Genomic DNA, 27,067 nt, shown 5'->3' with positions numbered 1-27,067 from the left:
CACGGCCATCTGTATAGCTACAGTGTACTCATACACATAAAATAAATAAAATAAATCTTTAAAAAAAATAAATAAAAGCTCTATAGGCTCCTGGCTCAGGGTCACAGTCAACTCCCTCCCAAGTCTGGTCTGTAGCCCTGATCAATCAGTCCAGAGGCAAATGCTTAATAAACTATCCCTGTCTGACTGAGATCAGTAGTCATACAGTTTGTGGAGTGACTCCTGGACCCCAACAATGTCAAGGTGGAAGGAGTAGGCTTCATAAAGTTGTCCTCTGACTTCTATATGTGCTTATGTATGCATATACAAACAACCCTCTTTTTTCTTTTTCTTTAAAATATGCTCCAGATGGAGGTGGAGCATATTTTAAAGAAAAATGGCTGGAGGTGGCTCAGGGATTAAGAGCACTGGCTACTCTTCCAGAGGTCCTGAGTTCAATTTGCGCACCCACATGGTGGCTCACAGCTACAGTTCCAGGTGATACAACACCCTTTTTTGGCCTCCATAGGTACCAGGCAGTCATACGGTACAATATATATATATATATATATATATATATATATATATATACACACACACACACACACACACAACCCTCCATTAAGTCTGGGGGTTAAAATGCTCTGGCCAAACCTTGTAGCATGTGCTTTTAATCACAGTTCTGGAGAGGAAGAAGCAGATCTCTTTGGATTAGAGGGTGGTATAGTCTATATAGTGAACTGAATTCCAGGACACCCAGGGCTATCTGGTAAGACCCAGTCTCAAAATAATAACCACAACGACAACAAAATAAGTCTTAAAATAAAGCTACTTTCTAACTACTTTAGATCAGATTGACAGGAAAACTACAGATCCAGTTTTACTACTAAACTCAGACTTTAGAATTTGTGGCTTCTCTGGATGCCATTTTCTTGACCTGTAAAGTGGGCAGAGGTAAACCACATGAATTTCAAGTTCTTTTGCTTCTGAGACAGGGTGTTACCAACTAGTCCAGACTGGCTTCAAATTTGCAATCCTCCTCCCAGCCATATATTATGGTGCCTACCCCAAGGTCTCTTTCTAAAATGATTCTAAAACCCTGTGGGGGTTGTTATTTTGAGACAGGGTTTCTCTGTGTAGTCCTGGCTGTCCCAGAACTCACTCTGTAGACCAGGCTGGCCTTAAATTCAGCAATCAACCTGCCTCTGCCTCCTGAGTGCTGGGATTAAAGGTGAGTGCCACCACTGCCTGGCTAAAACGTTGTAAATTTAGTCCCCACTGCACAAAATGGAGGTCAGAGGACAAGTAGAAGGAGCCAGTGCCCTCCTCCCAAGTAGGATTTGTGGGTTAGACTCAGGTCAGGCTTGGCAGCAAGCGCCTCTGCTTACCGAGCCTCTTTGTCAGCACTTTTATTCTTTTTTTGAGACAAGGTCTATGCCGCCCAGCTGCCCTCCAGTTCTGGGCAATCCTCCTGCCTCATATCTCCAAGTGCTTGGATAACTCATGGGAGGCCCCACACCCAGCTTTAAAAGTTGTAAGTGTCTTTGTTTAACCTGAGAGGTGGGTGATATGGCTTAGCAGACAGAGAGTAATGACACCAAGTCTAAAGACCTGGGTTTAATCTCTGGACCCACGAAGGCGAGAACTCCCAAAGGTGGTCCAGATTGTCCTCTAACCTCCAAAGGCAGTTCACAAACAAAATAAATGTAAAATTAAAGAGCAAAACTTTTCTACGTTCCATCCCCAGCAACTCCATAGAGAAACAACCACTGGGGCTGGAGAGATGGGTCAGTGGGCAAAAGCATTTGTTGCTCTTGGAGAGGACCTGGGGTTCAATTCCCCATACCCACATCCCACATGGTGGGATAACTGTCTGTTAATTTCAGTTCTGACCTCTACGGGCACCAGGCACATATAGGCAAGATGCAGATGATAAAATAGAAATCTTAGAGAGAGGGAGAGGAGAACAGAAAGGAGAAAGAGAAGAAATAACACAAAATTGAAATTTTCATTTAGATGCTCTAAGACATTCCTGAGACAGAGATGAATGTTTCATTCTAAACTCTGAAACTCCTCAGCATCAGGGTGTTTAAGAAGTTTCAAGGGCTGGAGAGATGGCTCAGGGGTTAAGAGTGCCAACTGCTCTTCTAAAGGTCATGAGTTCAAATCCCAGCAACCACATGATGGCTCACAACCAGCAGAAATGAGATCTGACCCCTTCTTCTGGGGTGTCTGAAGACAGCTACAGTGTACTTATATATAATAAATAAATCTTTTTTTTTTTTTGTATTTTCGAGACAGGGTTTCTCTGTGCAGCCCTGGCTGTCCTGGAACTCACTCTGTAGACCAGGCTGGACTCGAACTTAGAAATCCGCCTGCCTCTGCCTCCCAAGTGCAGAAACATTGTGAAATTGTTTAGAAAAACAACAATTAAAAAAAAAAAAGTTTCAAAAGGGCCAGGCAGTGGTGGTGCACGCCTTTAATCCCAGCACTTGGGAGGGCGGATTTCTGGGTTCGAGGCCAGCCTGGTCTACAGAGTGAGTACCAGGACAGCCAGGGCTACACAGAGAAACCCTGTCTCGAAAAAAAAAAAAAAGATGAATCTTGGGGGCTGGAGAGAGTAACTAAGAGCACCGACTGCTCTTCCAGAGGTCCCCAGTTCAATTCCCAGCAACTGCATGGTGGCTCACAGCTATCTGTAATGGCAAGCAATGACCTCTTCTGGTGTGTCTGAAGAGAGCAACTATGTACTCATATATTAAAAAAAGAAAGAAAGAGAGAAAGAAAGAAAGAGAACAATGCAGCGCAATTACTGCCTGTCCAGACCAGCCTCCACCATCCAGACAGGCCTCCACCTTCAGTGTGTTTCCAGAAGGAGCACAGGGATCTCCTAGAGCCTGTGTTGTCATTTAGGTTCTCTCTCCACAGCACCACAGTTGCCAACACATCATTAAGTAGACACTAAAATACTCATCCACAGTTTGTAGGTGAACAGGATCCTGACACGACAGAGAGTTAATGGGCCAGGGCCCTCTTAAATGTATGCTATTATGCTATGAAAATCTCCAAACCCACCCCTCCAATTTCTTTCGGTCTGCAGTCCCCCAACCTTCAAGCCTGATACAAAGGCTACATTTGGGCATAAAAGACAACACGGTTTATACTTTTGGTTTCAAGAGATTTTTCAGTTCATTTCCATAAAAACATAATATAAAAGGCAACGCCACCATCTTCCCCTCCTGGGGGTGTTCTATCACGTTGGTGTAGGCTGCTTGCTCCAGTGATTCATAGCTCATCATGAGATCTGTGCAGGGCATGGTCACATAGATCTGCAAATAGTACATAAAAGTATGAAGGAAACAGCGACTCTCACACGCACATACACCCCTTACCAGGAAGGCACCTCAGGCCAACTGACAACCACCCTACCGTTCCCTCTCCTGAATCTAGGGTAATAGACACATATTCTGAAAACTATTAGGGGGAGACTGGAGAGAAATCATTCCAAACCCCAAGCCAAGGGAAATGGAAGCCAGCTATGTGGGACACCTATCAGAGGTCTGAGTGTGTAGCCACACGCTCTGGTGGTGAGGGTCAGGGCCGTAAGCAGGGTTACACTGGGCTGTGAGCAAGGGACGTAAAGTGGTGAGTACTTACCTGTCCGCTTACTGCAAAGTTTGTCTTTAACGTTGTCAGCCTCTCTGGAGAAGAATTCAATAAGCTCATCCTCATATTCCTCCACAATGCTCTCACACTGCCGACCAAGAAGAGAGAGAACTGACCCAGGATCCCGAGGTGGGAAAAGACACTGGCTTAGCTCTCTACTTGGTTTTGGGGTGGGGGTGGAGATTTTATAGACAGGGCCTTACTATATCACCCCAGCTGATCTAGAACTCACTAGGAACTAGGCCAGCCTCAAACTTATGCTGATCTTCCAACCGCTGCTCCAAGTGCTGGAGTTACAAGCAGGAAACACCATATCCGCCTCCAACTCCCAACCTGTGCCTGGGAATCCCTACAAACTCCCAAGAACCAGCTACTCACCGCAAACTTGAGGGTGCCACTGATATCTGAATCAATTCGGATGCCCTGCAGGTCTAGATCACTGGATTCTCCATTCCTGCTCACAACGCGTACATAGTTCTTGCGGTGGGTGGAAGGGTCAATCTGTTCCCCATACTCCTTCATTCGGTCACACACCTCCTCAAGCAACTCTGTGAGGTGGGCCTCTGAGCGGGCATAAGGTACCTAGAAATGTCCTCAGCCTTCAGTCACTCCCCTCCACCTCAGATTACCAGTCATTTGAACTCTTACCTTTCTTTTAGAATCTGGCTCAAGCAGCTCATTTTAAAAACAAAACAAAAGCAAACCCCAAAACAACAAAAACTTCCCTAATAATATTCTGTGTGATGTCTGCCCATCCTTTCTCCCTCTCAAGTTACTTTCAAATGTGCACATTTTGTTTGTCTGTCCTTTGGAACAGGGTCTCATGCTGTAGCCCTGGCTAGCCAGCAACTATGTAGACCAGGCTGGCCTTGAACTCATAGAAATCCACCTCCAACTTCCAATCTGTGTCCAAGAATCCCTATTAATTTCCAAGAACCAGTAATTCACATACTGGCAGTGAGCCAGTAACTCACTGCCTCCACTCTGGGAGAATGGACAATCTCTTTTTTGACTGATTATAAAACTCAAAAAAACAAAACATGCACCCAAATATAGGCAGAAACCACTTTGATTAACTATAATCAACTATGGTTTTTTTTTCTGTGAATTTTCTTAGTTCTTATGGGCATAGTTATTTATTAGTTATTAAAATAACATTAAAAATTAAAAATATATATAAAATAACATTAAAAGCCAGGCACAGTGGCACACACCTTTAATCCCAGCACTTGGGAGTCAGAGGCAGGTAGATCTCTGTAAATTCAAGGCCAGCCTGGTCTACAGAGTGAGCTCCAGGCCAGCCTGGTCTACAGAGTGAGCTCCAGGCCAGCCTGGTCTACAGAGTGAGTTCCAGGCCAGCCTGGGCTACAGAGTAAGACCCGGCCTTGAAAAAAATAAAAAACAACAAACAAACAAACAAAAAATGTAAAAGAGGCAGTACAGGCTTCAATGATTGGACACCAACACTGGAGAGATGGCTCAGTGTTTAGGAACACTGGCTGCTTTTCCAGGGGACTGGATTTACACATGGCGGCTCACAAATGTTTTCAACTCCAGTTCCAGGGGATCTGGCACCCTCACACATGCATTCTGGCAAAACACCAATCCAGATAAAGTAAAAATAAATAAATCATTAAATTTCCTTGCACATTATTTACTACATATAGCTTTAACTTGTATTTCTAGCTAATAGAAATTTCTTTAATACAAAGACCTTTTTAAAAAAGGATTAATTTTTATTTTATGTATCAGTGCTTGCATGTATACATGCCTAGTGACCATAGAAACCGGAAGGGAGTGTTAGATTCCCCAGAATGAGTTAGGAGCTACTACATGGGTGCTAGTATCTGAGCCACCGAGTCCCCTGCAACAGCAGCATGTGCTCCTAACCACTGAGCCATCTCTCTAGCTCCATGGAAGACTTTGAGTGCAGGGATTACGGATGTGGACCAGTTTGCTGGGTTTATGGAATGCTAAGGACCAAACCCAGGGTTCTGTGCATGCTAGGGTAGCACTCTATCAACTTAGCTATGTTCCCAGCTGGACAAGACCTCTTATTCTTTTTTAAATGAATACACACACACACACACACACACACACAATCGTGCTATAATGAAACAAGAGCCATGTGAACTGGGGATGTGGGTACTAACCAAAGCCTAACTTCTACAGCAGAAACAATTCATTGAGGTTTGGGGCCAAGAAACATGTGGTAATAACTTTCCAGGCTCTTCCAGATAGGCAGAGCCCAACTGCTCTGTTTGTGTGAGGCAGGGTCTCAAGTAGTTCAGGAGTCCTTGAACTCCTGACCATCCTGTCTCCATCTCCCAGTACTAGGATTACAGGCATGCTATACCATAATTGGCTTAGAGCCCAATCCTTCAGATACACAATGTTCTGGCTCCTTGGTTTTTTGTTTGTTTGGTCGGTTGGTTTTTTGAGATAGGGTTTCTCTCTATAACAGCCCTGGTTGTCCTGGAGATCTCTTTATAGACCAGGCTGGCCTCAAACTCAAGATGGGCCTGGCTCTGCCTCTGCTGGGATTAATGGTATGTACCACCACATCAGGCTGTTTCTTTTCTTTCTGAAGACAGTACCTAATTCTATGGTCTAGACCAGAACTAGAACTCAGAAAGATCCTTCTGGTTCCGCCTCTGAGGGTTAAGATTATTATCATTTACAGGTGGAATGGCTTCCTGTTTCTTCTCATCAAGTTCATACTGTAAGCCTGGGTGAGCTACTTTATTTGAGGAACAGTAAGTTACCTCAACAACTGACTGGCTGCCATCTGGATTGATTCGGAAGGATCCCATCTGAATGGTCTTCTTGGGGTCCACGCGGGCAATTTCCCACTCTAATTCATCCACCAGAGCCCTGCAAGCTGGTGTCAGGGAAGAGAATAGGGGGTGGGGACGGTGAGAGGAATGGGTCAACCCAAGGGGTTTCCTATCCATCCTTGTTCCAAGCTTCAGATCTTATAACCCAAGGGTCAGCTTCCTCCCACTTCTCCACTGGTCTTTGTGCTTTTACCTCCACAGTGTAGATCCTGGCTCCTTCGAGCCCAGGCAGTTCCCAGCAGGACTCCCAAAAGTAGGGCTAGCCAACCCCAGCCTTTCATCTTTAACGTAATAGCGTCGCTCCACCTGGAATTGTATGAAAATGAAACACAGGTGTAAGGAGCGCGAACCATTTTCCCCACAACCGCCACCCTTCATTCCAAGTCCTTCAAAGGCCTCGGTATGATTCTGACACTATTATTCACCACGTTACAAATACCCGAGGGACCGGAGTTCGGGATGGGGTAATAGGTAGTGAGAGCTCAGGACTGGGACTCAGCTCCAGCAAGTATGTCCTCCACAGGTGAGGGCCCGTGTTATTGATACTTTAGCACTGGGCACTGAGGGCTCACAGAACTATGCAGTAGCTTTGAGATGGAGGTTATTGATTACGCGAGGATGACGGGCAGTAAGGGACTGCCAGCAAGGAACCGTCAGTCAGGCCACGAAGCCTGCGAGTACACGCCATAACCAGGGCCTATGTGGACCTAGCACCAAGGTTTCCAGAATCCCCATCTTCAGAAGGTAAGCGTTTCCCGTGCAGACCAGCCTCTTTTGCAAGGACTCCGCCATTGCTTCTCTCGGGTCCATTCCCAACCTCAGTGCGCCCACAGCCTCTGACGCTCTTATCTGTCCCACCTCTGCTCCCACGGCCGCCGCCGTGGCCCGGGCCCTGGAAAGAAGCCGGACTCTCACTTTGTTTTCTGTGGCTCCCAACCCTAGCAGCTGGCTGGGAAGAACGGGGCTGCCCCGGCTTCTCCCGAGCGCTCCGGCGCCCGCCAGGTTCGGGGTGGCCAGTGACCGCCTGGCCCAGCTTCCCGCACTTAACTAGGCAGCACCTAAACGGAGATCTGAGGGTCCCGTGTGAGCCCCCACGAAACTGACCCTAAGCCCGCCCCTCCAAACTCTCGCGCGAGCAGGCAGCTTTAGGAGCGCCTCCGAGGCGGCGAGGACCCCTTGGAAGGGTTGAGGACCCAGACTTGCGTGGCGAATCGGTTCACGTGACCACCCAAAGAACAAAGGTAGCCTAGCCTACGGTGAGGACCGAGCTCAAGTGGTACCTGGGGTACTGCATCAGTCCATGTGGGTTAGGAGTTGCAAACAGATGCAATTAGTAGAGGGAGAGAAGCCTAGGTATCAATGCACAAAGATTTCATGACACAGCAAACTACATTTCCCAGCAAGCACTGCAGTACCACTCTGCCAGTAGCTACAGGTCTTTTCCTTTCTTTTTAAAAAGACGTTGTTGGTCAGGCAGTGGTGGCGCACGCCTTGAATCCCAGCACTTGGGAGGCAGAGGCAGGTGGATTTCTGAGTTCGAGGCCAGCCTGGTCTACAGAGTGAGTTCCAGAACAGCCGAGGCTACACAGAGAAACCCTGTCTCGAAAAAACAAAAACAAAATAAAAAGACGTTGTTTTTAAACACCTTCCTTCTTGTGCCAAATTAAGAAATGATCGTCATTAGGTATGTGTTTCGGAAAATCATTTTTGGTATTCCGCCCGGCGCCTTAAGGTTTTAAGATAAACTGGGATTTGTGATCGCTTTATGTATTTAGGGTGCAAGGTGACTACAGCAAAGACCGAACACCGTCCAGGGGAAAAACAATTATGTTCCTCCCGGATCCATTCATTCTGGGACTCCAAAATCTTCATTTCTAGGTGTGGATCTGAACACAGTTTTCACTTTCTCATTGTTAAAACAACGAAAGGCCGGGCGGTGGTGGCGCACGCCTTGAATCCCAGCACTTGGGAGGCAGAGGCAGGCAGATTTCTGAGTTCGAGGCCAGCCTGGTCTACAGAGTGAGTTCCAGGACAGCCAAGGCTACACAGAGAAACCCTGTCTCGAAAAACCAAAACAAACAAAACAAAGAAAGACAGAAGTCAAAGAATCCCACACTACCGGTTTTCTAATGAGATAAAAATATTTTTATTTTATAAAACATGCTGTTTTAAGCAAAATTTTTAAAAAATAAAACAAAACTCGAGAGAGAATGTATGGAAGACAGATACTTCTCAGCTGTGGTCAGGAATGAAGCAGTAGCTCAGCTTCCTCCACACTGGTTTTGGCCCATTCCATCCAGCTACTGTCTCAAGCAGCTGGATGCTTGAGCTGTCTGGATCTCTGTACCCTGTGACTGTCCAGGACTTCAGTTCTTTAGCTGGCTGGGAACTGAGAGTTCTGGTTCTAGAGCTCTTTTGTGTAGATACTAGTTACCCAGGATGTGTGTTACGAACACCAGTCACTCCGCCTGGGTCACTTTAGGCTTTGTTTCTGGCCCACTGTTTTGCAGAGGATAAGGGGAATCTGGCAGCTAGAACCTTTGCAACAATGTTGCTGCTTTCCAGTTCTATTAATAGCACCGTCTGTAGCCCCTGAGCAGATCCAGATCTGGAAGTGGACAGGGTAAAGCCGACTTGAGAAGCTACCTCTCAGTTCTGGGCGCAGCAGTGAAAGGGAGGCGGGTCACAGTGCCAGCACTGAAGAGAAGACAGCTGCGTCTGTTAGGAGACAGAGTCACGGAGACCAGGGTGAACAGAGAGGCACCAGGACACTGCCTATGCAGGAGGAAGGGAAGGGCAAGGTATGGGCATTTCAGACTTGGACAAGCAGCCACACAACCAGCGTCTCTCTCTCTCTCACTGACAGAAACACCGAGTGATTTGTAAACTGTTAGATGCTTCACGAGCACGTAGGAGTACTGTTATAATCATGGGATGGTGGTGTACAAGCTCTACATATGCCATTAAAACCTACCCAGCCCGATTTCCCTTGCCTCAGCCCAGCCTTACTCTTGGGACTTGTCTGGCTTTCAGGCTCAGGCACCTTCCAGTCCATCTTTCGGCCCTTCTCATAGAGACCCTTGAGCACCTTGTGGAAGGACTCGGGCTCAGTGCCGTTCTTGCTTAGCTCCAGGTACTTCCTGTAGAGCTGAAGGGCTGTGCGGGCATCCTCAATGCTGTCATGGGTCTCACCCTGAATTTTCAGATCTGGGGTAAACACGATACTTAAGGAACTCACAAAGAAGGCACCCCATTTCCATCCTGGCACCCAGAAAACTCCATGCAGACTCCCAGTCTCCCAGAAACATCTTTTCTTATTTTATGTTTACAGAATGTTTTGCCTGTATTTAATTTATGTGGTCTATGTATAGGAGTGCATGGTGACCATGAGATCAGAAGAGGGTGTCAGACTGCCTGGAACTGAAGTTACAGATGCTTGTGAGCTATCACGTAAGCACTGGGACTTGACCCTGGAGCCCCTGCAGGAGCAGCAGGTGCTCCTGACCCATAAGCCAACTAGTCAGACCCAGAAAATGTCATCTTAAGTTAGTGGTAGATCTAACTGAAACCATCTGCAGAAAAAAAATGGTAATTCTAACTTGAGAAATAACTATTCTTTATTCCAAAACGTTTCCTGTTGTTTTGTTGTTCTTGTAGGGTTGTTTGTTTGTTTGTTTAAAGACAGGGTTTCTCTGTATAGCCCTGGCTGTACTAGAACTGAGACTGTAGACCGGATTGGCCTCGAACTCAGACACCCACCTGCCTCTGCCTCCTGGGTGCTGAGATTAAAGGCGTGAACGACTACTGCCTGACTTTTGTTGTAGCTTTTTGCTACTGTTGTTAAGACAGGATCTCCTCTACTGCCCAGCCTGGCTTCAAACATACAGAGCTGAAAGCGCAGCCTCCTTGTGCTTTCTAGTCTCCTTTTTTTAAAACAAAAACAAAAACAAAAAACAAAACCAAGGCCTTTTGTAGCCCAGGCTGGCCTTGACCTCATTATGTACTGAGACTAACCTTAAAGTTCTGTCTCTTCTGTGTCTCCTGAATTGTGACTCTAGGCAGGCATGCCGCACTGTGTCCAGTTCCACGTGGTGCTGGGCTCTGAACAAGGACTCTACCAGCTGAGCTGTATCCCCTGCCCCCTGATGTTTTCTTTTAAGATTTATTTATTTGTTTTATGTGAGTACACTTTCACTGTCTTCAGACACACCAGAAGAGGGCATCGGATCCCACTACAGATGGTTGTGAGCCAACATGTAGTTGCTGGGAACTGAACTCAGGGCCCCTGGAAGAGCAGTCAGTGCTCAACATAACTAGTTACAGGGCAGCCAGGGCTACTTAGTCACTAGCCTGTGTCAAAACAAAAACCAAAAAACCCCAAACAAGAAACAAATACTGCTGAGCCATGTACCCCCCGCCCCCCTAATGTTTTCTACTCCTACTCAGTTCTTACAGTTCTTACTACAGGGTACAAGGGGTAGACAACTCACCTAGAAAGTACCAAGCAAGGAATCGCAGGGAAATCATTCGTTTTCGGGGCATATGGAACAAGTAGACTGTGTCAAGAACTTGGTCCTTGGGCACCTGGCAGGGACCAGAAGAACAGAAGCCTTGAGACAGATGATCCAGAACCTCCCATTCTCTGAATTCAGATATACACCCGAGAAGCCAGTCCTTTAGAGTAACTCCAAGGCCAGCAAGGTGGCTCAGCAGGTAAAGGCATTTGCCACCAAGCCTGACAACCTAGGACCCACAAGATGGAAGGAGAGAGTCAATGTGCACAAGCTGACCTTTGACCTCACACACGCAATTCAGTACTTGCAGGAGGAGGTGTGCATGAGTGCACACAAACCAAATGAACACAGTTTTGTTTTTTAAAGTATTGTGAATGAATGAGGGTGGTAGGAGAAAGTTGGGTGGGAAGGAGGGTGTATATTGCGGGTGAGGGAGTGCTAGGCACGGTACTGTACGCCTTTAGTCCTACCATGCAGGAGGAGGCAGGTGAACCTGAGTTTGAAGCCAGCCTGCTCAACATAACTAGGTACAGGGCGGCCAGAGCTACTTAGTGAGACACCGTGTCAAAACAAAAACGAGCCGGGCGATGGTGGCGCACGCCTTTAGTCCCAGCACTTGGGAGGCAGAGGCAGGTGGATTTTTGAGTTCGAGGCCAGCCTGGTCTACAGAGTGAGTTCCAGGACAGCCAGGGCTATACAGAGAAACCCTGTCTCGAAAAACCAAAAAAAAACCAAAAAAAAAAAAAAAAAAAAAAAAAAAAAAAAAAAAAAAAAAAAAAAAAAAAAAAACAAAAACGAAAACAAAACCCAAACAAGAAACAAAGGACAACAATAACAACAACCACACTCTGAAATAAGCCCTGCCCGAACCATGAGGTTGATGACCCGGAAGTCCTTCTGCAGACCATGACCCACAAACTTGACTCCAATATCAATGAGAAAGCGAAGCTTTAAGTAGGTAGACTTGAGAGTTGTGAGGTGCTTTGAGGAAATTTTGGCATCAAGGTCTCCTGGCTTTATCCCCGAGTACTGAGTCAAGTAGTCTACTACCTAGGAGTAGAGAAAAAGACAAATCACTGGGCTGGAGAAGGCGTGGTTTCTTCCTGCCACTCTTCCCAGGGTTCTTAAGCACTCTATGTAAGCACTGGGTTGACTTCAATGCCCCTCACATCCTCATACCTGCTCTTGCGTGGAGATGTAGTCATCAATGAAGGGGATACCCTCGTTAGGCCCTTGGCCCCGAACACAGGTGATCCTTGCTACTGACATCTGGCTTGGCTTAATGGTGGACTTGGTACCATCACTGCGTAACTCTGCTTCTTCCTATGTCACAAGGGTTAATGTGGACACCAGAGAAACACAATTCCTAATATCCTCAGAGTTCTGTCCCCATGTCCCACGTTTGGCTTTGGTTACCTCATTAAGAGTGACAAACTCGGCATCAAGGCCTACCAGGTCCCCAGCCTGTGGCATCTCATTCAGCATCAGTGGAATAAACGTAGTATGTGTTTTCCGTTGCTTCCGTGCCAGCGAGGCTTCGGCCAGCAGTACACTAGCCTCAATGGGGTTCTTGACTGGAAGGGGAATGCAGAGAAGACTGGGGCTAGAGAAGAGACTAGGGGGAGACCCCAGGATGGCTCCTCAGAGGCTATCCGTCTATACTCTGATCACTTGATAAAGCATTTGGGGACAAGGAGTATACCTGGGCACCCAAGTCTACAGCCTGAAGATGAATGACCCCCAGATCACATGGAAGAAAGAAAGGACCTACTCCCACAAATCCTCATGTCCACATTCTGCTATAGTACACATACTAATGCACACACACTGAGTACACTGAAATGTAATAAAAAATTTAAAAAGGAGACTGTATCTAGTAGTACAACAGATCAAATCAGAAAATTCTCAAGAAACAGACCAAGAAAAAGACAGAATAAGGTTTTCAGTTTGGTCCTTAGCTACAAAATCCAGAAAAGACAAGCTTCAGAGAAACGATCGTTTGAAGGCACCAAGCTGGTGCCTCTGAAGGAGCTCATGCCCATGAAGAAGAGAGAGCCACTTGAGGGCAATGGTTGGAACTGGGACTAGCTGGCTCTGTGGGTAAAGCATTTGCACAGCGTCGCAAGCCTGACAACCTGTGAGAACTGATATTACAAAGTTGTCCTTGGCCTCTACACACAATAGTAATAATAAACAAACAACAATAAATGTCATTTGAAAAGAAAGCTATCCTATGGTGGCCATTCTCATTAAGACCACTACAAAAGAGGATAGAAATGTTCAGAATCAAAATCTTTTTTTTAAAAGATTTATTCATTTATTTTATGTGTATGAGTACACTGTAGCTGTACAGATGGCCGTGAGCCATCATGTGGCTGTTGGAATTGAACTCAGGACAGCCCTACTCGCTCTGGCCCCGCTCGCTCCGGGCGTAATACACTGTAGCTATCTTCAGATATGCCAGAAAAGAGCGTCAGATCTCATTATGGGTGATTGTGAGCCACCATGTGGTTGCTGGGATCCGAACTCAGGACCTTCAGAAAAGCAGTCAGTGGTCTTAACCACTGAGCCATCTTGCCACCCCCAGAATCAAAATCTTAACCTAAGCCACTCTTACCAAGCATCCTTCATGCCACCCCTCAGATTTTCCAGCTACAAAATTAATTAATTTTGTTTTGAAATGGTTCTTACTCTATAGCTCAGGTAGGCCTTGAACTGACTGTGTACTTCAGGTCATGAACTCATAGCAACCCTCCTGCCACCGCCTTTTGAGTGCTGGGATTACAGGCGTAAACTACCATACCCAGCCAGCTTTCAAACTTAAGATCTGATGAGCAGGAATTTCTTTAGTATTCCTGGAAGAGTTAGCACCGGCTACCAACCCTGAACACTAGGAAGATATCCCCAGGCTTTCTCTGAGTCCAACTTAAACTGCCTGAGCCTTTGGGCCACTCTGTGCCACTTACTGTTCAGGTTGTATCTGGAATTGAGATTCCTTTTGACATAATACAGGATAGCAGGTACTTTCCAATTCATGTCAAACTGCACGGCTTCATACTAGAGGAGACAGAACACAGGGCTAGAGGGGCGGCTCAGGGTTAGCGTGCTTGCCTATTGTGCCTAAGGCTCTGGGTTGAATTCTGAGCACTGCCTCACTCTCTAAAAAAAGAAAAATACTTGTGTCAGGACGCAGGTGCTATTTTTTTTAAGTCTTCTGATGCCATTTATTCCCAAAGGCTCTCTAGATTCATCATGAACCTTCTCGGCATTCTACAGGGACCCAAGAGTAAGAACACTGACAGACAGGCATAGGAAGGGGAAATGGGCTTTAATTACACCTGCAATCATAGCACTCTAGAGGCTGAAGCAGACAGATCTCGAGGTCAAGGGTACCCCAGGCTGCACAGTGAATTCAAGGACAACCGAGTCACACAGCAACGCCCACTCTGAACCTCCCCAAAAGAATGAGGTGGGGAACAGAACACAGTTTTGATTTACCTTATCAATAGGTTCAATAAGGAAGTCATTGAAGAGATACCACTGCTGGTGAGTCACGCCCTGTGCAGGTAAAGAGCCAGACTAAAGTCACAGTGTCTTGTCAGGAGCTCAGGGACAGACTGGGACTGAACTGCAGCCACCTCCTCCAGGAACACTCTTCTCTCTGTCATTTCACTCACCTCCTTGCGCTGGTGGTAGGTCTCGCCGACTTTGATGTGAGCCACCAAGCTGCCGCCTGTTCGTGAGTCCAGGATGTGTACCACAGTAGCCATCAAGTCATATACATAGACACCATGCTCCTCCTCTGCCCTGGCTGGACCCCACTGTGAGGGGGCACCGAGGCTGCTAAGCTAAGTTTAAGGATGGGTTGTGGGATGGGGGACAGGGATAAAGGGCAGAGGGTGGGGTATCTCCATTTTAGACCATCTATGACTTCCCAACTCTAAAATGAGTTATTCTAGACAACCCCAGAACTGGTAAGCGGTATGTTTGATTCCTTTCCTTGATCCTCTAAGGTCCATTATACCCTGCCCTGCCTCACCTTCCGCCCACCTTCGCTCCCTCAGTCCCTCTTTTCTTCCCACTTTTCAATCGTCTGCACCTCATGCTCATCAGCCCAGTTGCAAACATCCAGCCCTTTGTTCTTGGTCATCTTCATGCGGATGGAAAATGGAAGCCAGACATTCTTTAGCTCCTCGATGGAGGAACGACACAGAAAGCCCTCTGGACTCCTCAGTTCCTTTCTATTAGGACAGAAGAAGTGGAAATGTGCTCTGAAGATATGTAGCCAGTGAACAGCGGAATCAGCAAGTAGTCCCGCTGGCTGACAGCTCTAAGATGCACCCACCGGTCAGCTAAAGTAAACTCCTTGCTCTTCATTTCCCCGCCCAACTTCTTCACCGCTAATTTGAAGGCAACCTGAACACAAAGGAAAGAATATATTCATATGCAGAAGGAAAGCAAGAGATAAGACAAAGGAGTCGTGAGAAGTCCTGCTTCCAGCCATGGTCACCACCTCAGCTTGCAGTCTCCAGAAATCAGCGTCTTTTGAGCTATTCACTTCACAGTTAATGACAAGAATATCTGGCAGATGTCGGATGTGGCGGGTCTGAATCTAAGAGAAGGAAACAATTAGTGGCACTCTACAGAAAAAACAAAAGGCCTAGACAAGAGCCGTAAAAGTGGAGTTCTTCCCACTCCCTTTACAGCTAGACCATGGATGAGTCCTCAAAGAAGTGGGACCCCAGCTTACTCACTGTGGGCTGGTACTTCTCACAGCTGTCACACCAGGCCTGTGTGTTCTGCTCCAGGCAGATACTTCGCTTCAGCACCTGAGCAAAGTCATAGTTCTTCCCAGTTTTATCTGAGGAGAAACTTGACACTTCACTCCAGGCTCTCTCCTCTACCCACAGCCCCCCAAAACCCCTCTTTGGTGTTACAAGTTATCTGAGGGAACCTCCCAACCCAGGTGCAGGGCACACTACAAATGCTACCCTCAGGGTAGGAGAGAGTGAAGAGCAGCGTGGACGAGGCCCGCACAGTCTCGCTGCCGCAGCGGCAGAGGCTACAGTTCTCCATCTCACAGCTGAACAGCTGCCCGATGACAGAGTCCCCTGATGAGCAGAAACTGCTGAGAGAAGTGAGGACAACACACACACTGAGCGTTAGAAGACTTCTTGTGTGTCACGGGGCTGGCCTTTGGGGCTTTATTCCTATCCAGTTCCATACCTGCCTCCAGCAGCTCGGTAAGCCTGGGGCAGTTCCAGCTCCTGCATATCCTGATGCAGCTGAGTGAGGATGAAGCGATTCCACCTCTGGATGAGCCTGGCCAGACTGCCCTTGCCTGAAGCCTCATCTGAGTCAGCGAGGATGAGACCCAGCGCTGAGGCCTCAGGAATGGTCCGGAAAGCTCGGAGGAAATTACTGCCCTGGAAGAAAGTGATGTTGATGGGAATGTGCCCTTTTCAACCATCCACCTTCTCTCTCTTGCCGTTCTGAGTGTCCCAGGTCTCCGAGGACTGACCTGACAAGGATCGCCACGAGAGAGGTCCAGCATGTGGAAGAGGAAGCCAAGCTCGCACGCCAGGCAGAACTCCTTCTGGCAAAGGTGGTTCTGGATCAGACAGCGAACAGGCTCCAAGAAATAGAGCACCTGGAGGTGGGTGCAGGAGAGCGGGTGGGAAACTGGGAGGGGAGAAGGGTGGGGGGTGAGGGGAGATGGGGGTCTGTGAGCCGCTGGATACAAAGCGGGACTCCGGTGAAGCAATGGAGCTCACAGAGGAGACAGCGGTATGTGGGAGGGCACACAGTAGATGAGGCCAAGGTGCCCTAGGGAGAGTAGAGGAGGGACTAAGGGGCAGTGGGAATGCAGAAAGCAGGAGAGCAAGCCCTTACCTGGATCATGCAGTTACAGTAGGCATTGGGGATGTGAGGCTCTAACCCAGCAAACAGAGTCTTATTGTAGTGTTTGAAGTCAAAGTCTTCCAGTCCTAGCTTGGAATATTTGATGGTTACCTAAGGGGCAGACAGTTTGAGCTGAATGAGGACAGAAGGCCTCCCGGGTCACGTCCCACAAGATCCCGACTCAGTGTCCCCAGTACCTTCCGGTATTTCTTAGAAACTGTGTGGAGAGGCTCCTCTTCTCGCCCTGTCGGTGACTCCGTGACTTGGCTGAAGTTGTCAAATTCATGGTCTGACTCTTTTAATCGATAGGGAATCTAGGGGGTTTTGTTTTTTGTTTAAAAAAAAAAAAGAGAGAGAGAGAAAGAAAGTCTGCTGGATGGTTTAACATCTTTGGCTTCCCCTTCTTTTTCCTTTCTGATGTTTTCATTTAGTTTTGTTTGGGTTTTTTTGGTTTTCTTGTTTTTTTTCGAGACAGGGTTTCTCTGTGTAGCCCTGGCTATCCTGGATTCACTCTGTAGACCAGGCTGGCCTCGAACTCAGAAATCTGCCTGCCTCTGCCTCCCAAGTGCTGGGATTAAAGGCGTGCGCCACCACTGCCCAATATAAATAAATCTTAAAAAAATAAAATCAACCCTGCCATGTACTTTATTTTTATCTATTACAAACATAAAAGTTCCATCAAAATGCTGCTAACAAAGAAAGAAAGAACACTGAGAAATATGCTTTTGGTTTATCTTAGGAAAGCAACACAGATCACACTGTAAACAAGTATAAAATTGGGGCAGAGTTCAGACCTAAGTTCAATTCCTAGATCTCAAGATGGATGGAGAACCAATTAATAAAAGTCATCCTCTGACCTCCAGATGTGCTTGTGATACATGCATGCCTACACTCACACATACACTCTCACATTCATTCTCACACAGGCTCACGTACACATATACTCACATACAAACACACTCACACACATATATACATTTATACTCTCACACACACTTAAACTCACACACATACACTCTCATATATTCTCGCACTCACATTCACATACACTCACACTCATGCACATCAAATACACACACACACACACTAATAATAAAACAGGCATAAAATGTTTTAATGTTACAACGTCACCACTTATTTCCTGAGACCTTCTCTAACAGTTGTTATTTTCAGCATCTTCCTCTTTCCCCATAACTAGACACTTGTCGTCCACCTGTCTACTTATTTCATTACACTAGTCTTAACCACTCTAGCCTACACTTCTCTTTGGACAGCTTTGGCACAGAGTGCTCATAACATTCGTTTGGTATTTAACAACAGGATATAAATAATTTCTGATGGGGTAATGTCTTTTTCTTCAACCAAATAACCATCCTAAGGGATAAACCTTATCGTCTATGGATCAGGCACAACAAGCATAGCTTTTTGAATTCTGCACACACATCCCAAACCTTTACTGTTTAAAAACAAAACAAACACTAATAAGGGATAGGAGGCCACAGCAGGCTCGCCTCTGAACACACCTGGTTGCGCAGCCTGGTGCGAGGGTTGGGAGCGTAGCCAATGAAGCCCACCTTCTTCATGGTTCGAAGAATCTCTGCATCCACGGGTGGTGCTCGCCTGTAACCCATGCAGTGCTAGGCTTGAGGGCCATGGCCTCCAGTGCAGTGCTAGGCTTGAGAGCCATGGCCTCCAGTGCAGTGCTAGGCTTGAGGGCCATGGCCGCCACCCATGCACTTCCCAGCCCATGGGTTCAGAAGAAGAAAAAGCTTTTAAGGCAGACAAAAATACCCATAGCAGTGGAATAACAGCCAGGCTAGAGAAAGTTTCCATCTCCCCCCCAGGCCCCCTCCAGCCCCGCAGTGAGGTACAACCTGGGAGCAGGGGCAGAGTTGGCAGCAGGCCAGTCGGAGAGCAGCGCATCAGTGGTAAGTGGGACGGGGATAAGGGAAAGCGGCAACAGATCCTGGCTCCAGTCTAGAGGCGGCAAGGAGTCCACAAGACAGGGCAGAGCAAATTCAGTCTCTCGGGAGTAGGGGTTGAAGGACGGCTCAGGGGAATCAGTCCAGAGATGCACACAGCCCTCGGAATCTCCAAAGGCCAGGGCCTGCTTGCTGGCTGACACATCAAACGTCATTAGCAAAGGTCCCACGGGATTCACATGGAAGATGTCGGCTGGGTTGGCCAGGCCTGTGGGTTCACAAAACTGGCATTGACCTAGGAGGGAAGAAGGGACAGACCAGTGAGCCCTGGAAAGTGAAAGGGAAAACCCCTTTACCCTCTTCTAATGTCAGGAGACACAGTAATCAAAGGAGTGACACAGGCGCTTCACGCCTAGCAAAGGCACGTCTCCACTTCAGAGATCCACATGCCTCTGCCTCTTGTGTGCTGCTATTAAAGGTATGTGCCACCACACCCAGCTAAGACTTACATGTGTGCCTGTGTTGGGATATACACACCAGTGCGGGTGCTAGCAGAGGCCAGAAGAGGGCAAGAGATCCACTGACACCTCCTACTGTAGGCGTTGGGAACTGAACTCTACAAAATACTCTGAATACTGAACCATTTTCTCAGTCCCCATGTTTTTTGTTTTATTTACTTTTGATATGGTGTACAGGAGATACTATTTGGTGTACAGCACCTGGCACCTTATGGGCAATCACTCTGTCATTTGGCTGCAGTCCTGGCTTGCCCTGTTTTTCTTTCTTAAAACAAGGCATCACTATGTTGCTTAGTCAGAACTTGAATTCACCACTTTCCTGTTTCAACCTGTCAAGTAGCTAGGATCACAGGCCTGTGTTCTTTACTGTCTTTTGTCCTTCAGGCCCATTCTAAGCAAACCTAGGTGAAACCATGGTAGCCTAGTGGACGATTATTTCTTTCTCCAACAGAGGGATATATGGGGTTACTCTTGCTGAGCTGGGTCTCTGATCATGGACCTGTCCTACCCAGGGCTGCACCTGTCCTACCCAGTGCTGCACCTGTCCTACCCAGGGCTGCACCTGTCCTACCCAGGGCTTCACTTGTCCTACCCAGGGCTTCACCTGTCCTACCCAGTGCTGCACCTGTCCTACCCAGGGCTGCACCTGTCCTACCCAGTGCTGTGCCCATCATACCTGACTGGGAGATGATAGCAAGGCGGGAAGTGTATGTGGGGATGAATCGCAAGAAGGCTGGATCCACATGCACTTGAAGTGGCGTGATGGCACGCATCATGCGCAGGTCGTACACCTTGAGGAAACGGTCACAGGCCAGGCCAGTGAGGCGACTGGAGAAGCCACAGGCAGCCAGCAGGTTGCCATGAACATCAAAATCTGACAGACTCCCTGAGAAGGCATCAAATTCATGCTCCACTTTAAAACTACGGAGGTCTCGAAGGGAAATCTGGAAAAGAAAAGACCTGTTATCTGCCACCTCTGTGACAGGGAAGAGACCCTGCCACCTACTTAACACTGAGAGAGCCCTGCCAGAGAAGACCAAGGTTCTAGGATACTGTCAGAACAAAGAAAGGCAGAAACAGTAGCCAAGAGATAGAAAGGATGACCCAAAGAATTCATTTATCCTTTTGCCTCCAAGGCACCTAGCTGTGGAAAACACCAGGACCCAAGATAATCTCAACACAGAAAGCAAGACATGACTTAACTCCTCAAAGCCCTCATCTCTCACCCACAGCGAAAGCAGATCTCAATATCTACCAAAACAGGGCCTATGGGTTACCTTGCCAGATGTGTGGCCACAGAAGAAGTAGCGGTTTGTCTGTCTCATGATAGTGACTCCGGGTGTCTCAACTGCATACTGGAGAGAGAAGCCAATAAGATGATTGCCATGACTAAGAGAGACGTCACATTCACATCTCAACACACTACAGGCCAAGCACAGCCCCACCATGACTTCAGGTCCCACATGGGTCTCTCCTGGACATGACCCAAGCTCATACCTTTTGAGTCTCCTGAACAGTGTTCAGATCAATCTCCAGGATGTGGCTCTGTAGCCCGCCAACAAGCAGGGTGCTGCTGTCCGTCAGCAGGAGACTGTGCATGTCTTCACTCTCATCCAGCCTGTGTGAGAAGAACCAGCAGGCCAGGGTCTCACCAGCTGCCAATCCTATGGCCTTCCTGTCATTTTTTTCCCTCTTTCCCAGCTGAACTGAAAGACCACTTACAAATAATCAAATATAATGAGCCCCCCGCGGGCCATGTACTTGAGGTTGTTCTTGGTGAGGAAGAGGATACCGTTCTCCAGGCTCTGGATTTGCCGAATGTCATCACTGCCATTGACCTGAAAGGATGAGTAGCGCTCCAGAGCTGGACCAAAGAAGGAAGTGGCGTGGCCCTGGAAAGGATGAAAACACACACTTGGGTAAGGCAGGGGCATGGCAGATACTTGCCAGGGATGGAGCATATCTCAGATTCCCTTTCTGTCTAGACAGTAGCAGCATGAGGCTAAGGACCAGCCAATCTTAGTGATAAATCACTGATTACTCCATCTTACATTATTGCAGATTATTTTTAAATTATTTTTTATTAATTAGCGTTACCTATCATTACGATCATAGTGAGAATAAAATGAGGGTTTATATAAGTAATTTTTTTAATGTTATTTTTGTATCTGTATGTGTGTTATGTTCCAGACAGGCTGGAAGAGGGTTCTAGGTCCCCTGGAGCTGGAGTTACAGACAACAGTGAACACCACATGGATGCTGAGACTCTAATCCAGATCCTCTGGAAGACAACAGGTAATTAGTTTTTGTTTGTTTGTTTTGTATTTTGAGTCAGGGTTTCTCTGTGTAGCCCTGGCTGTCCTGGAACTCACTCTGGAGACCAGGCTGGCCTCGAACTCAGAAATCCACCTGCCTCTACCTCCCAAGTGCTGGGATTAAAGGCGTGTGCCTCCACTGCCCAGCTAACAACCGAGCTGCTCCTCAGCCTCCAATTACTTTGTTCACCCAGCACAGAATGCTTACCGAAGCCCTCACTTTATTCTCACTATGACCATAATGATAGATAATGCTTCAGTTAATTAGAGATTTGTTTCTTCAGAAGGCCAGGGACATAAGCTGAACCTCCACTGGCCACTTATTCCATGGTCAAGTTTTAGGGTGTTTTTTTGGTCTTTATTAAAAATAAATAAATAAATAATGATGATGATGATGTCTCATATAGTCCAGGGTGGCCTGGCAAATGCTGTGTATACCAGGACAACCTCAAAACTACACAATCCTCCTGCCTAAGCCCCTTAAGTGCTGATATCAGACCTTGCTTGATGGCTAAATCTTTTTTGTTGTTGCTTTTAAGGCAATGTCTATGTATCCCTGGCTGTTCTGGAATTTGCTACAAAGACCAGGTTGGCTTCAAACTCAGAGACCTTTCTGCATTGGCCTCTGGAGTCCTCGTTTGCTTAAATCTTAATCTCTATAGCAAGTGAGCAATCCATAATGAGTCAATGGTTACAGGCCAGAACACAAAGACTGAAACACCTCCCCTGCTCTGGCACATCATACACTCCAGACTCCTGACTCCGTATGTGCATGCCTTCTTTGCTCTGTTGTTTGAAACACCTCCCCTGCTCTGGCACATCATTCACTCCAGACTCGTGACTCTGTATGTGCATGCCTTCTTTGCTCTGTTGTTTGAGAGAGGGTCATACTATGCAGCCATGGCTATCCTGTCTCTGCCTCCAGAGTGTGATTAAATCTGTGTCACTGCCCACTTCCCCTCTTTGGAGCCCTCGAGACAGGTACCTCCTCCCTTATAACCTCATTTGTTCTCAAAAGCTTTTGTCTTAACTACATTTATACTTGAGTTTTTCTTTTGTTTTATCCAGTACTGGGAACTGAACATAAGGGATCACATATGCTGGGCAAGACTCGGTTAAGACAGGTACCCAGCCTTCTTTACTTTGAGGTGGGTTTGTGCTACATAGTACTTGCTGGCCTGGACATTACACAGTCTGCCTTGATTTCTCAAGTGTTGGGATTACAGGCATGTACACTCCTTGAATCCCACTTCTTTTTAAAAAATTATTTATTTATTTATTTTTGAGACATCTCTAGCTGTTCTGGAACCCACTTTGCAGACCAGGCTAGCCTCAAACTCACAGAAATCCACTTGCCTCTGCCTTCCAAGTGCTGGGATTAAAGGTATGGACTACCATACCCAGCCTTGATCATGAATTATTGTATTTTGTTTTTTAACTGCTCATTTCAAACCTAAGCCTTACAATCAAGTTCTGATACCTAGCGGTTAGCTTACCAGTTTCAGAAGGAGGGGATATAGATCAGCTGTAAAACACTTGCCTTGCATGTGTAAGGTCCTGGCCTTAATTCTCAAAGCACTGGAAAAGCTGACTTTTCCTTCCTTCCTTCGGCATATGGACTAAAGAATCCCAGGGCCTGGGGTAAGAGGACACTAAGGTTGGATCCCAGGGCCTGGGGTAAGAGGACACTAAGGTTGGATCCCAGGGCCTGGGGTAAGAGGACACTAAGGCTGGATCCCAGGGTCTGTAGCAGGTGGGTACTAAGGCTGGATCCCAGGGCCTGGGGTAAGAGGACACTAAGGTTGGATCCTAGGGCCTCCTGCATTCCAGACAAGTTCTTATCACTGATTCACACCCCCATCTCATTTTGTGTGTTTTTCATTCTGCTGACAAAGGAAAGAGGTGGAATGAATAAGTACCTACCTTTCAGCTTCCACTCCGATATACTTTTTTTAAAGTGCAAGGCTGGCATAGTTGTGCACGCCTCAAATGCCGGCACTGAGGAGGCAAAGGCAGGTAGATCTCTGTTTTGGTGGTGGCACTTGGTCTTACTATGGTAATCCATGCTGGTCTGGAACTTACCATCCTCCTGCCTCAGTCTCCAAGCCCGGGTTATAGGGTGTGAACAACCATGCCTAATCTATGGTCTATGTTGTATTCAGTTCTGTTCCCTGTGTCCAGCATGCCTGACTTACTGGAACTGAATACATCAGTGAAAAAGTTCATTTCTCCTAATGGAAAAACAATTCATACCCCCTTGAAACCGTAAATAAGTAAACCAAGGCCTTACAAAAACTATTTGGTTTCATAGCATATATTAATACACATTTGAAAATTAACACTGATAACTGCTAAGACTAACATCAGAAAGAGAAGACAAAATAATTCCAAAAGATATCCAAAAACATTCATTAAATATTCTGCAATTATAAACCAGGTATGGTGCATTCCCGAGACACCAGCACTTTGAGGTTGGGATAAGGCTGCTCCTAGTTCAAAGCCACCCTGGGCTGCATAGTAAGTCCCAAGATCAGAAGGCGCTACATAGTGAGACTCTGTTTCAAACCCCAACCCCACTCCCAATTCTAAATTGGGTAAAAACCTAAAGATCGAGTATGGATGGCTATAAACTAAGTGATGGGTACAGTTAATCAAAATATGGACTGAGCTCGGCTGGTGACCCGCCTATAATCTCAGCACCCTGGAGATGGCGGCAGGACCGTAAATCTGAGGCCAGCCTGGGTTCCATAGCAAAACCCTATCTTAAAACAAAAAAACAAGTTCAGACCTGTAGAAGTGAGGACAGCGCTTGCCTGCCATGCACGAAGCCCTGGGTTTTATCCCAGCATGACATACACTGAGTAAGGTTTTGGTATCTATATTCCCAGCACTCAGGAGATCAGGAGATCAGGAATTCAAGACCATCCTCGGCTATACATAAAGTTCAAGGGGCAGTTTGGGATAGAGGAGACCCTGTCTTAAAAAACAATCAACAAGAGTCAGATATGGTTGCACACAAGTAAACTCTGCACTTTGGAGGCAAAAGCAGGAGGATTGCTATAAGTTCTAGTCAGCCTGGACTATAGAGAGAGATGTTGTCTCAAAAAAACACAGTAAGTGAAGGGCTTACTGGCAGAGTGGAATGCCTTATGAGACTAAATATGTAGTTAATCTCTCCATTCCCTTCTTGGTTTGAGAGACCCGGCTAACTTTCCTCACATCAACTCTGTTTTGACTCCCTGCAAAGAGCTGTCCTTGGGCAAAGGCCAGATAAAGATTTCTAATACACCCTTGCAGCCTTCAGAAAGGGGTATAGTTCTTACCCCATGGCTCCCCACCCACAGCATCTCCTCATGTAAATCAAAGTGGGAGACAGACACAGGCACTCCCACTTCAGCCACCACGCTGTGCAACTCAGAGTAGACACCTTCCATTATGTGCACTGACTCCTGGACAGGAAGAGCCTCCAAAGCCACTCCCTCTGGGTCCAGCTCCACATTCTGTAGCAAACTTGGATTCAGGTGGGCATCCAGAACTGGGTCCAGGGTAGAATGCATAGCTGGGGAAAATTCAGCCAGTCCAGGATCCAGACCCTCAAAGTTCATGACGATAGTGGCTGCTGGTCAGACCTGAGTCACACCCTCCCTTGCCACGGTTCCTACAGACACCTGACCCAGCCTTCAGCAGAAGAGCACCAGTGAACCTAGTATGGACATCCTGGCCTGCAAGGGAAAGAGGCAGCTCAGTCAGGGATAGGCCTAGGCACTGGAAGTATCTTCTATGTGGACAGGACAATGAGGTAGGCAGAGGGGATGAGACTTCCAGGCAAAGAATGAAGCATGCAGGAAGGGCACACGGGCAACGCTGTACAGTGAGTGGCACAACAGTGCCCCTTACTCTGCACCTCTAAATTTTCTAAGTTCCCTGCCACCCCACCGAATGAACTAATTCTTGACTTCCCTTTCTCCTGAACCACAAGGTAAAGGGGGCGGATAGGATAGGGGCTGGAGTTTGGTGGAGAGCTCTAAGATGCTTGTTTCCTAGAACTGGACATAAGACAAAGGGGCTGGGTAGTGAAGGGAGCAAGACAACTTTCCCAGAATCCTTTACAGTGGTTACCCAGCATTCTCCAGGGGGTGGGTAACAAGAACGGCCAGTTACCCACAAACGGGGCGGGGGTAAGGGGAAAGTAATGGAAACGGATAGCTACCCAGAATTCTTTGAGCGAACCAGAGAAACTGGTTACCCAGAATTCTCCCCCAGCGCAGGGGACGGGAGGGGAAGGATTAGGGCAAAGGTCAAGACGTGTTCCTGGGATGCTTACGGGGAATGGGTCATTACCAAGATTTCTCCATGGCGGATATTTTGGAGCGCGTGGAATTCAAACGAGTAGGGGGTAGAGAAAGCGCCGTCAGCTCCGCGGGAAATTCCAGTTTCCCTACTACTCCCCCGCCTCTAGCTCAACCTAACAAGCAAGATGGACGGCGGACTGGCAGCCATCGCGTCCAATCAGCAGGGGCCACGGGCTCACCTCAGCCAATCAGAAGGAGCCAGGTACAGGCAGCTCCGGAGAAGGCGTGTGACGTAACCTCCGCCAAAACAAGGTTACGGAATGCCACCGGGGACAAACTGAGTCAGGCGCGGACCTATTTGGTCTTACGAAAAGTAATCCCTTCACTCTTAAGCTTTGTTAAGCAAAATTAACTTTAGACTTGGAAGCTAAGCTTTTACGCTCCCTGAATAGGAACTAGACTAAGGGGCGCCAGAAGCTAAGCATTGGGGCTCGCCCGGTGGGTATTCCCAGCATGGCCTTCATCATTCCCGGCGTATAGACCTTCATCTTGCTGTGCCTGTGAGCCATCCCAGTACCTCTGACCCTGTGCCCCCGAAACTCACTGGCATTTCCTATGACTTCTAGATATGGGGAAGAAAAAGGAAGCGGGAGCCTGACTTCTAGTGTGGCCCAAGTGACCACCTTTTCTCTATTTCTAAAGGCATCCATCTGAAATTCCCATCCATATTTGTATCGTCCCCAGAGGTCCCCTAATTTTCCCAAGAAACAAGTCTCCTAGACTGTCAAAATTCCCCTAGACCGTGGAGCTGGACATTGACCCTCAGAGAGAGATAAACAGTAAACTGAGTCACTGAGCTGTAGCTGTTAATCATTCTGAGGGATTCTTGATTAGCCTCCAACTCAGAGACCCTACTGCCTCTGCCTTTCCTGTGAGAGTGTGTCACCATATCCAGCAGATTCTGGGGTATTGGCTGTGTACTAAATTGCTTTGGAGTTTATCCAGGCTGTGAGATGTCTTAGCTTGCTCAAACTCAGCGGTCATTTCTGTTTTTAAAGGCCATGTACCGCTAAAGTGCCTCCCATACCTACAATCCCTGCATTCTTTTTTTTTTTTTTTAAGA

General features: G+C 47.2%; 3 protein-coding genes and 2 long non-coding RNA genes across 14 annotated transcripts in view; 3 read left to right on the top strand and 2 right to left on the bottom strand.

Annotated features, from left to right (window-relative positions):
- Positions 1 to 3,140: 3,140 nt before the first annotated feature.
- Positions 3,141 to 7,857, bottom strand: Cnpy2 (canopy FGF signaling regulator 2). Of its 4 annotated transcripts, none has more exons than XM_031350059.1 (6): positions 7,763 to 7,857; positions 6,676 to 6,788; positions 6,411 to 6,526; positions 4,024 to 4,227; positions 3,637 to 3,733; positions 3,141 to 3,308 (listed from the first exon to the last, which is right to left on the bottom strand). In XM_031350059.1, the coding sequence occupies exons 1-6, from the start codon at positions 7,774 to 7,776 to the stop codon at positions 3,265 to 3,267; spliced, it is 588 nt and encodes a 195-aa protein (XP_031205919.1). In that variant the 5' UTR covers positions 7,777 to 7,857; the 3' UTR covers positions 3,141 to 3,264. The 4 variants fall into 4 exon arrangements, with proteins under 4 accessions (XP_031205919.1, XP_031205922.1, XP_031205920.1 ...); XM_031350062.1 differs by lacking the exon at positions 7,763 to 7,857 and adding an exon at positions 7,587 to 7,680; XM_031350060.1 differs by lacking the exon at positions 7,763 to 7,857 and adding an exon at positions 7,341 to 7,653.
- Positions 6,163 to 6,642, top strand: LOC116076334. The gene is made up of 2 exons (XR_004112905.1): positions 6,163 to 6,194; positions 6,329 to 6,642. It is a non-coding gene; the product is annotated as an uncharacterized LOC116076334 (long non-coding RNA).
- Positions 7,858 to 8,598: 741 nt separating the features above from the next.
- Pan2 (poly(A) specific ribonuclease subunit PAN2) lies at positions 8,599 to 26,139 on the bottom strand. 6 transcript variants are annotated; one of them, XM_031349536.1, is made up of 26 exons: positions 25,994 to 26,139; positions 24,976 to 25,374; positions 21,060 to 21,229; positions 20,835 to 20,955; positions 20,615 to 20,692; positions 20,014 to 20,281; positions 18,772 to 19,114; positions 18,421 to 18,517; positions 17,095 to 17,211; positions 16,889 to 17,008; positions 16,518 to 16,646; positions 16,223 to 16,422; positions 15,988 to 16,124; positions 15,751 to 15,857; positions 15,510 to 15,608; positions 15,342 to 15,412; positions 15,096 to 15,237; positions 14,674 to 14,844; positions 14,495 to 14,554; positions 13,963 to 14,053; positions 12,413 to 12,570; positions 12,176 to 12,319; positions 11,867 to 12,046; positions 10,973 to 11,066; positions 9,492 to 9,689; positions 8,599 to 9,200 (listed from the first exon to the last, which is right to left on the bottom strand). In XM_031349536.1, the coding sequence occupies exons 2-26, from the start codon at positions 25,255 to 25,257 to the stop codon at positions 9,166 to 9,168; spliced, it is 3,612 nt and encodes a 1,203-aa protein (XP_031205396.1). In that variant the 5' UTR covers positions 25,258 to 25,374; positions 25,994 to 26,139; the 3' UTR covers positions 8,599 to 9,165. The 6 variants fall into 6 exon arrangements, with proteins under 6 accessions (XP_031205396.1, XP_031205399.1, XP_031205397.1 ...); XM_031349539.1 differs by having other exon boundaries at positions 14,674 to 14,817; XM_031349537.1 differs by having other exon boundaries at positions 15,988 to 16,121.
- Positions 9,173 to 10,110, top strand: LOC116075995. Its single transcript, XR_004112773.1, has 2 exons — positions 9,173 to 9,283; positions 9,854 to 10,110. It is a non-coding gene; the product is annotated as an uncharacterized LOC116075995 (long non-coding RNA).
- Il23a (interleukin 23 subunit alpha) overlaps positions 25,916 to 27,067 on the top strand; it is a 7,557-nt gene continuing 6,405 nt past the window's right edge. For both annotated transcript variants that reach the window (XM_031349543.1, XM_031349545.1), the window contains exon 1: positions 25,916 to 26,206. In XM_031349543.1, the coding sequence (XP_031205403.1) occupies positions 25,982 to 26,206 (225 nt within the window). In that variant the 5' untranslated portion in view covers positions 25,916 to 25,981. The remainder of the gene's footprint in view (positions 26,207 to 27,067) is intronic.

The sequence above is a fragment of the Mastomys coucha genome, unplaced genomic scaffold (assembly GCF_008632895.1).
Source record: "Mastomys coucha isolate ucsf_1 unplaced genomic scaffold, UCSF_Mcou_1 pScaffold4, whole genome shotgun sequence".
Lineage (NCBI taxonomy): Eukaryota > Metazoa > Chordata > Mammalia > Rodentia > Muridae > Mastomys > Mastomys coucha.
Note: the sequence above shows the minus strand (reverse complement) of the source record. Positions and strands in the feature narration are given on the sequence as shown.

Bases quoted from the DNA above. Each gene is read 5' to 3' on its own strand.
- Cnpy2 (XM_031350059.1), bottom strand. The intron at 6,527-6,675 runs GTAAAAGCACAA...CCCTGACACCAG, and splicing joins CCAGGATCTACACTGTGGAG to CTTGCAGGGCTCTGGTGGAT. The intron at 3,734-4,023 runs GTGAGTAGCTGG...CTTGGTCGGCAG, and splicing joins GTGGCACCCTCAAGTTTGCG to TGTGAGAGCATTGTGGAGGA.
- Pan2 (XM_031349536.1), bottom strand. From the start codon at position 25,257: ATGAACTTTGAGGGTCTGGATCCTGGACTGGCTGAATTTTCCCCAGCT. The intron at 16,647-16,888 runs GTAAGGGCTTGC...ACCCACCTCCAG, and splicing joins ACTGTAACTGCATGATCCAG to GTGCTCTATTTCTTGGAGCC. The intron at 9,201-9,491 runs GTAAGGCTGGGC...GTCTCCTAACAG, and splicing joins AAGCCAGACAAGTCCCAAGA to ACGCAGCTGTCTTCTCTTCA.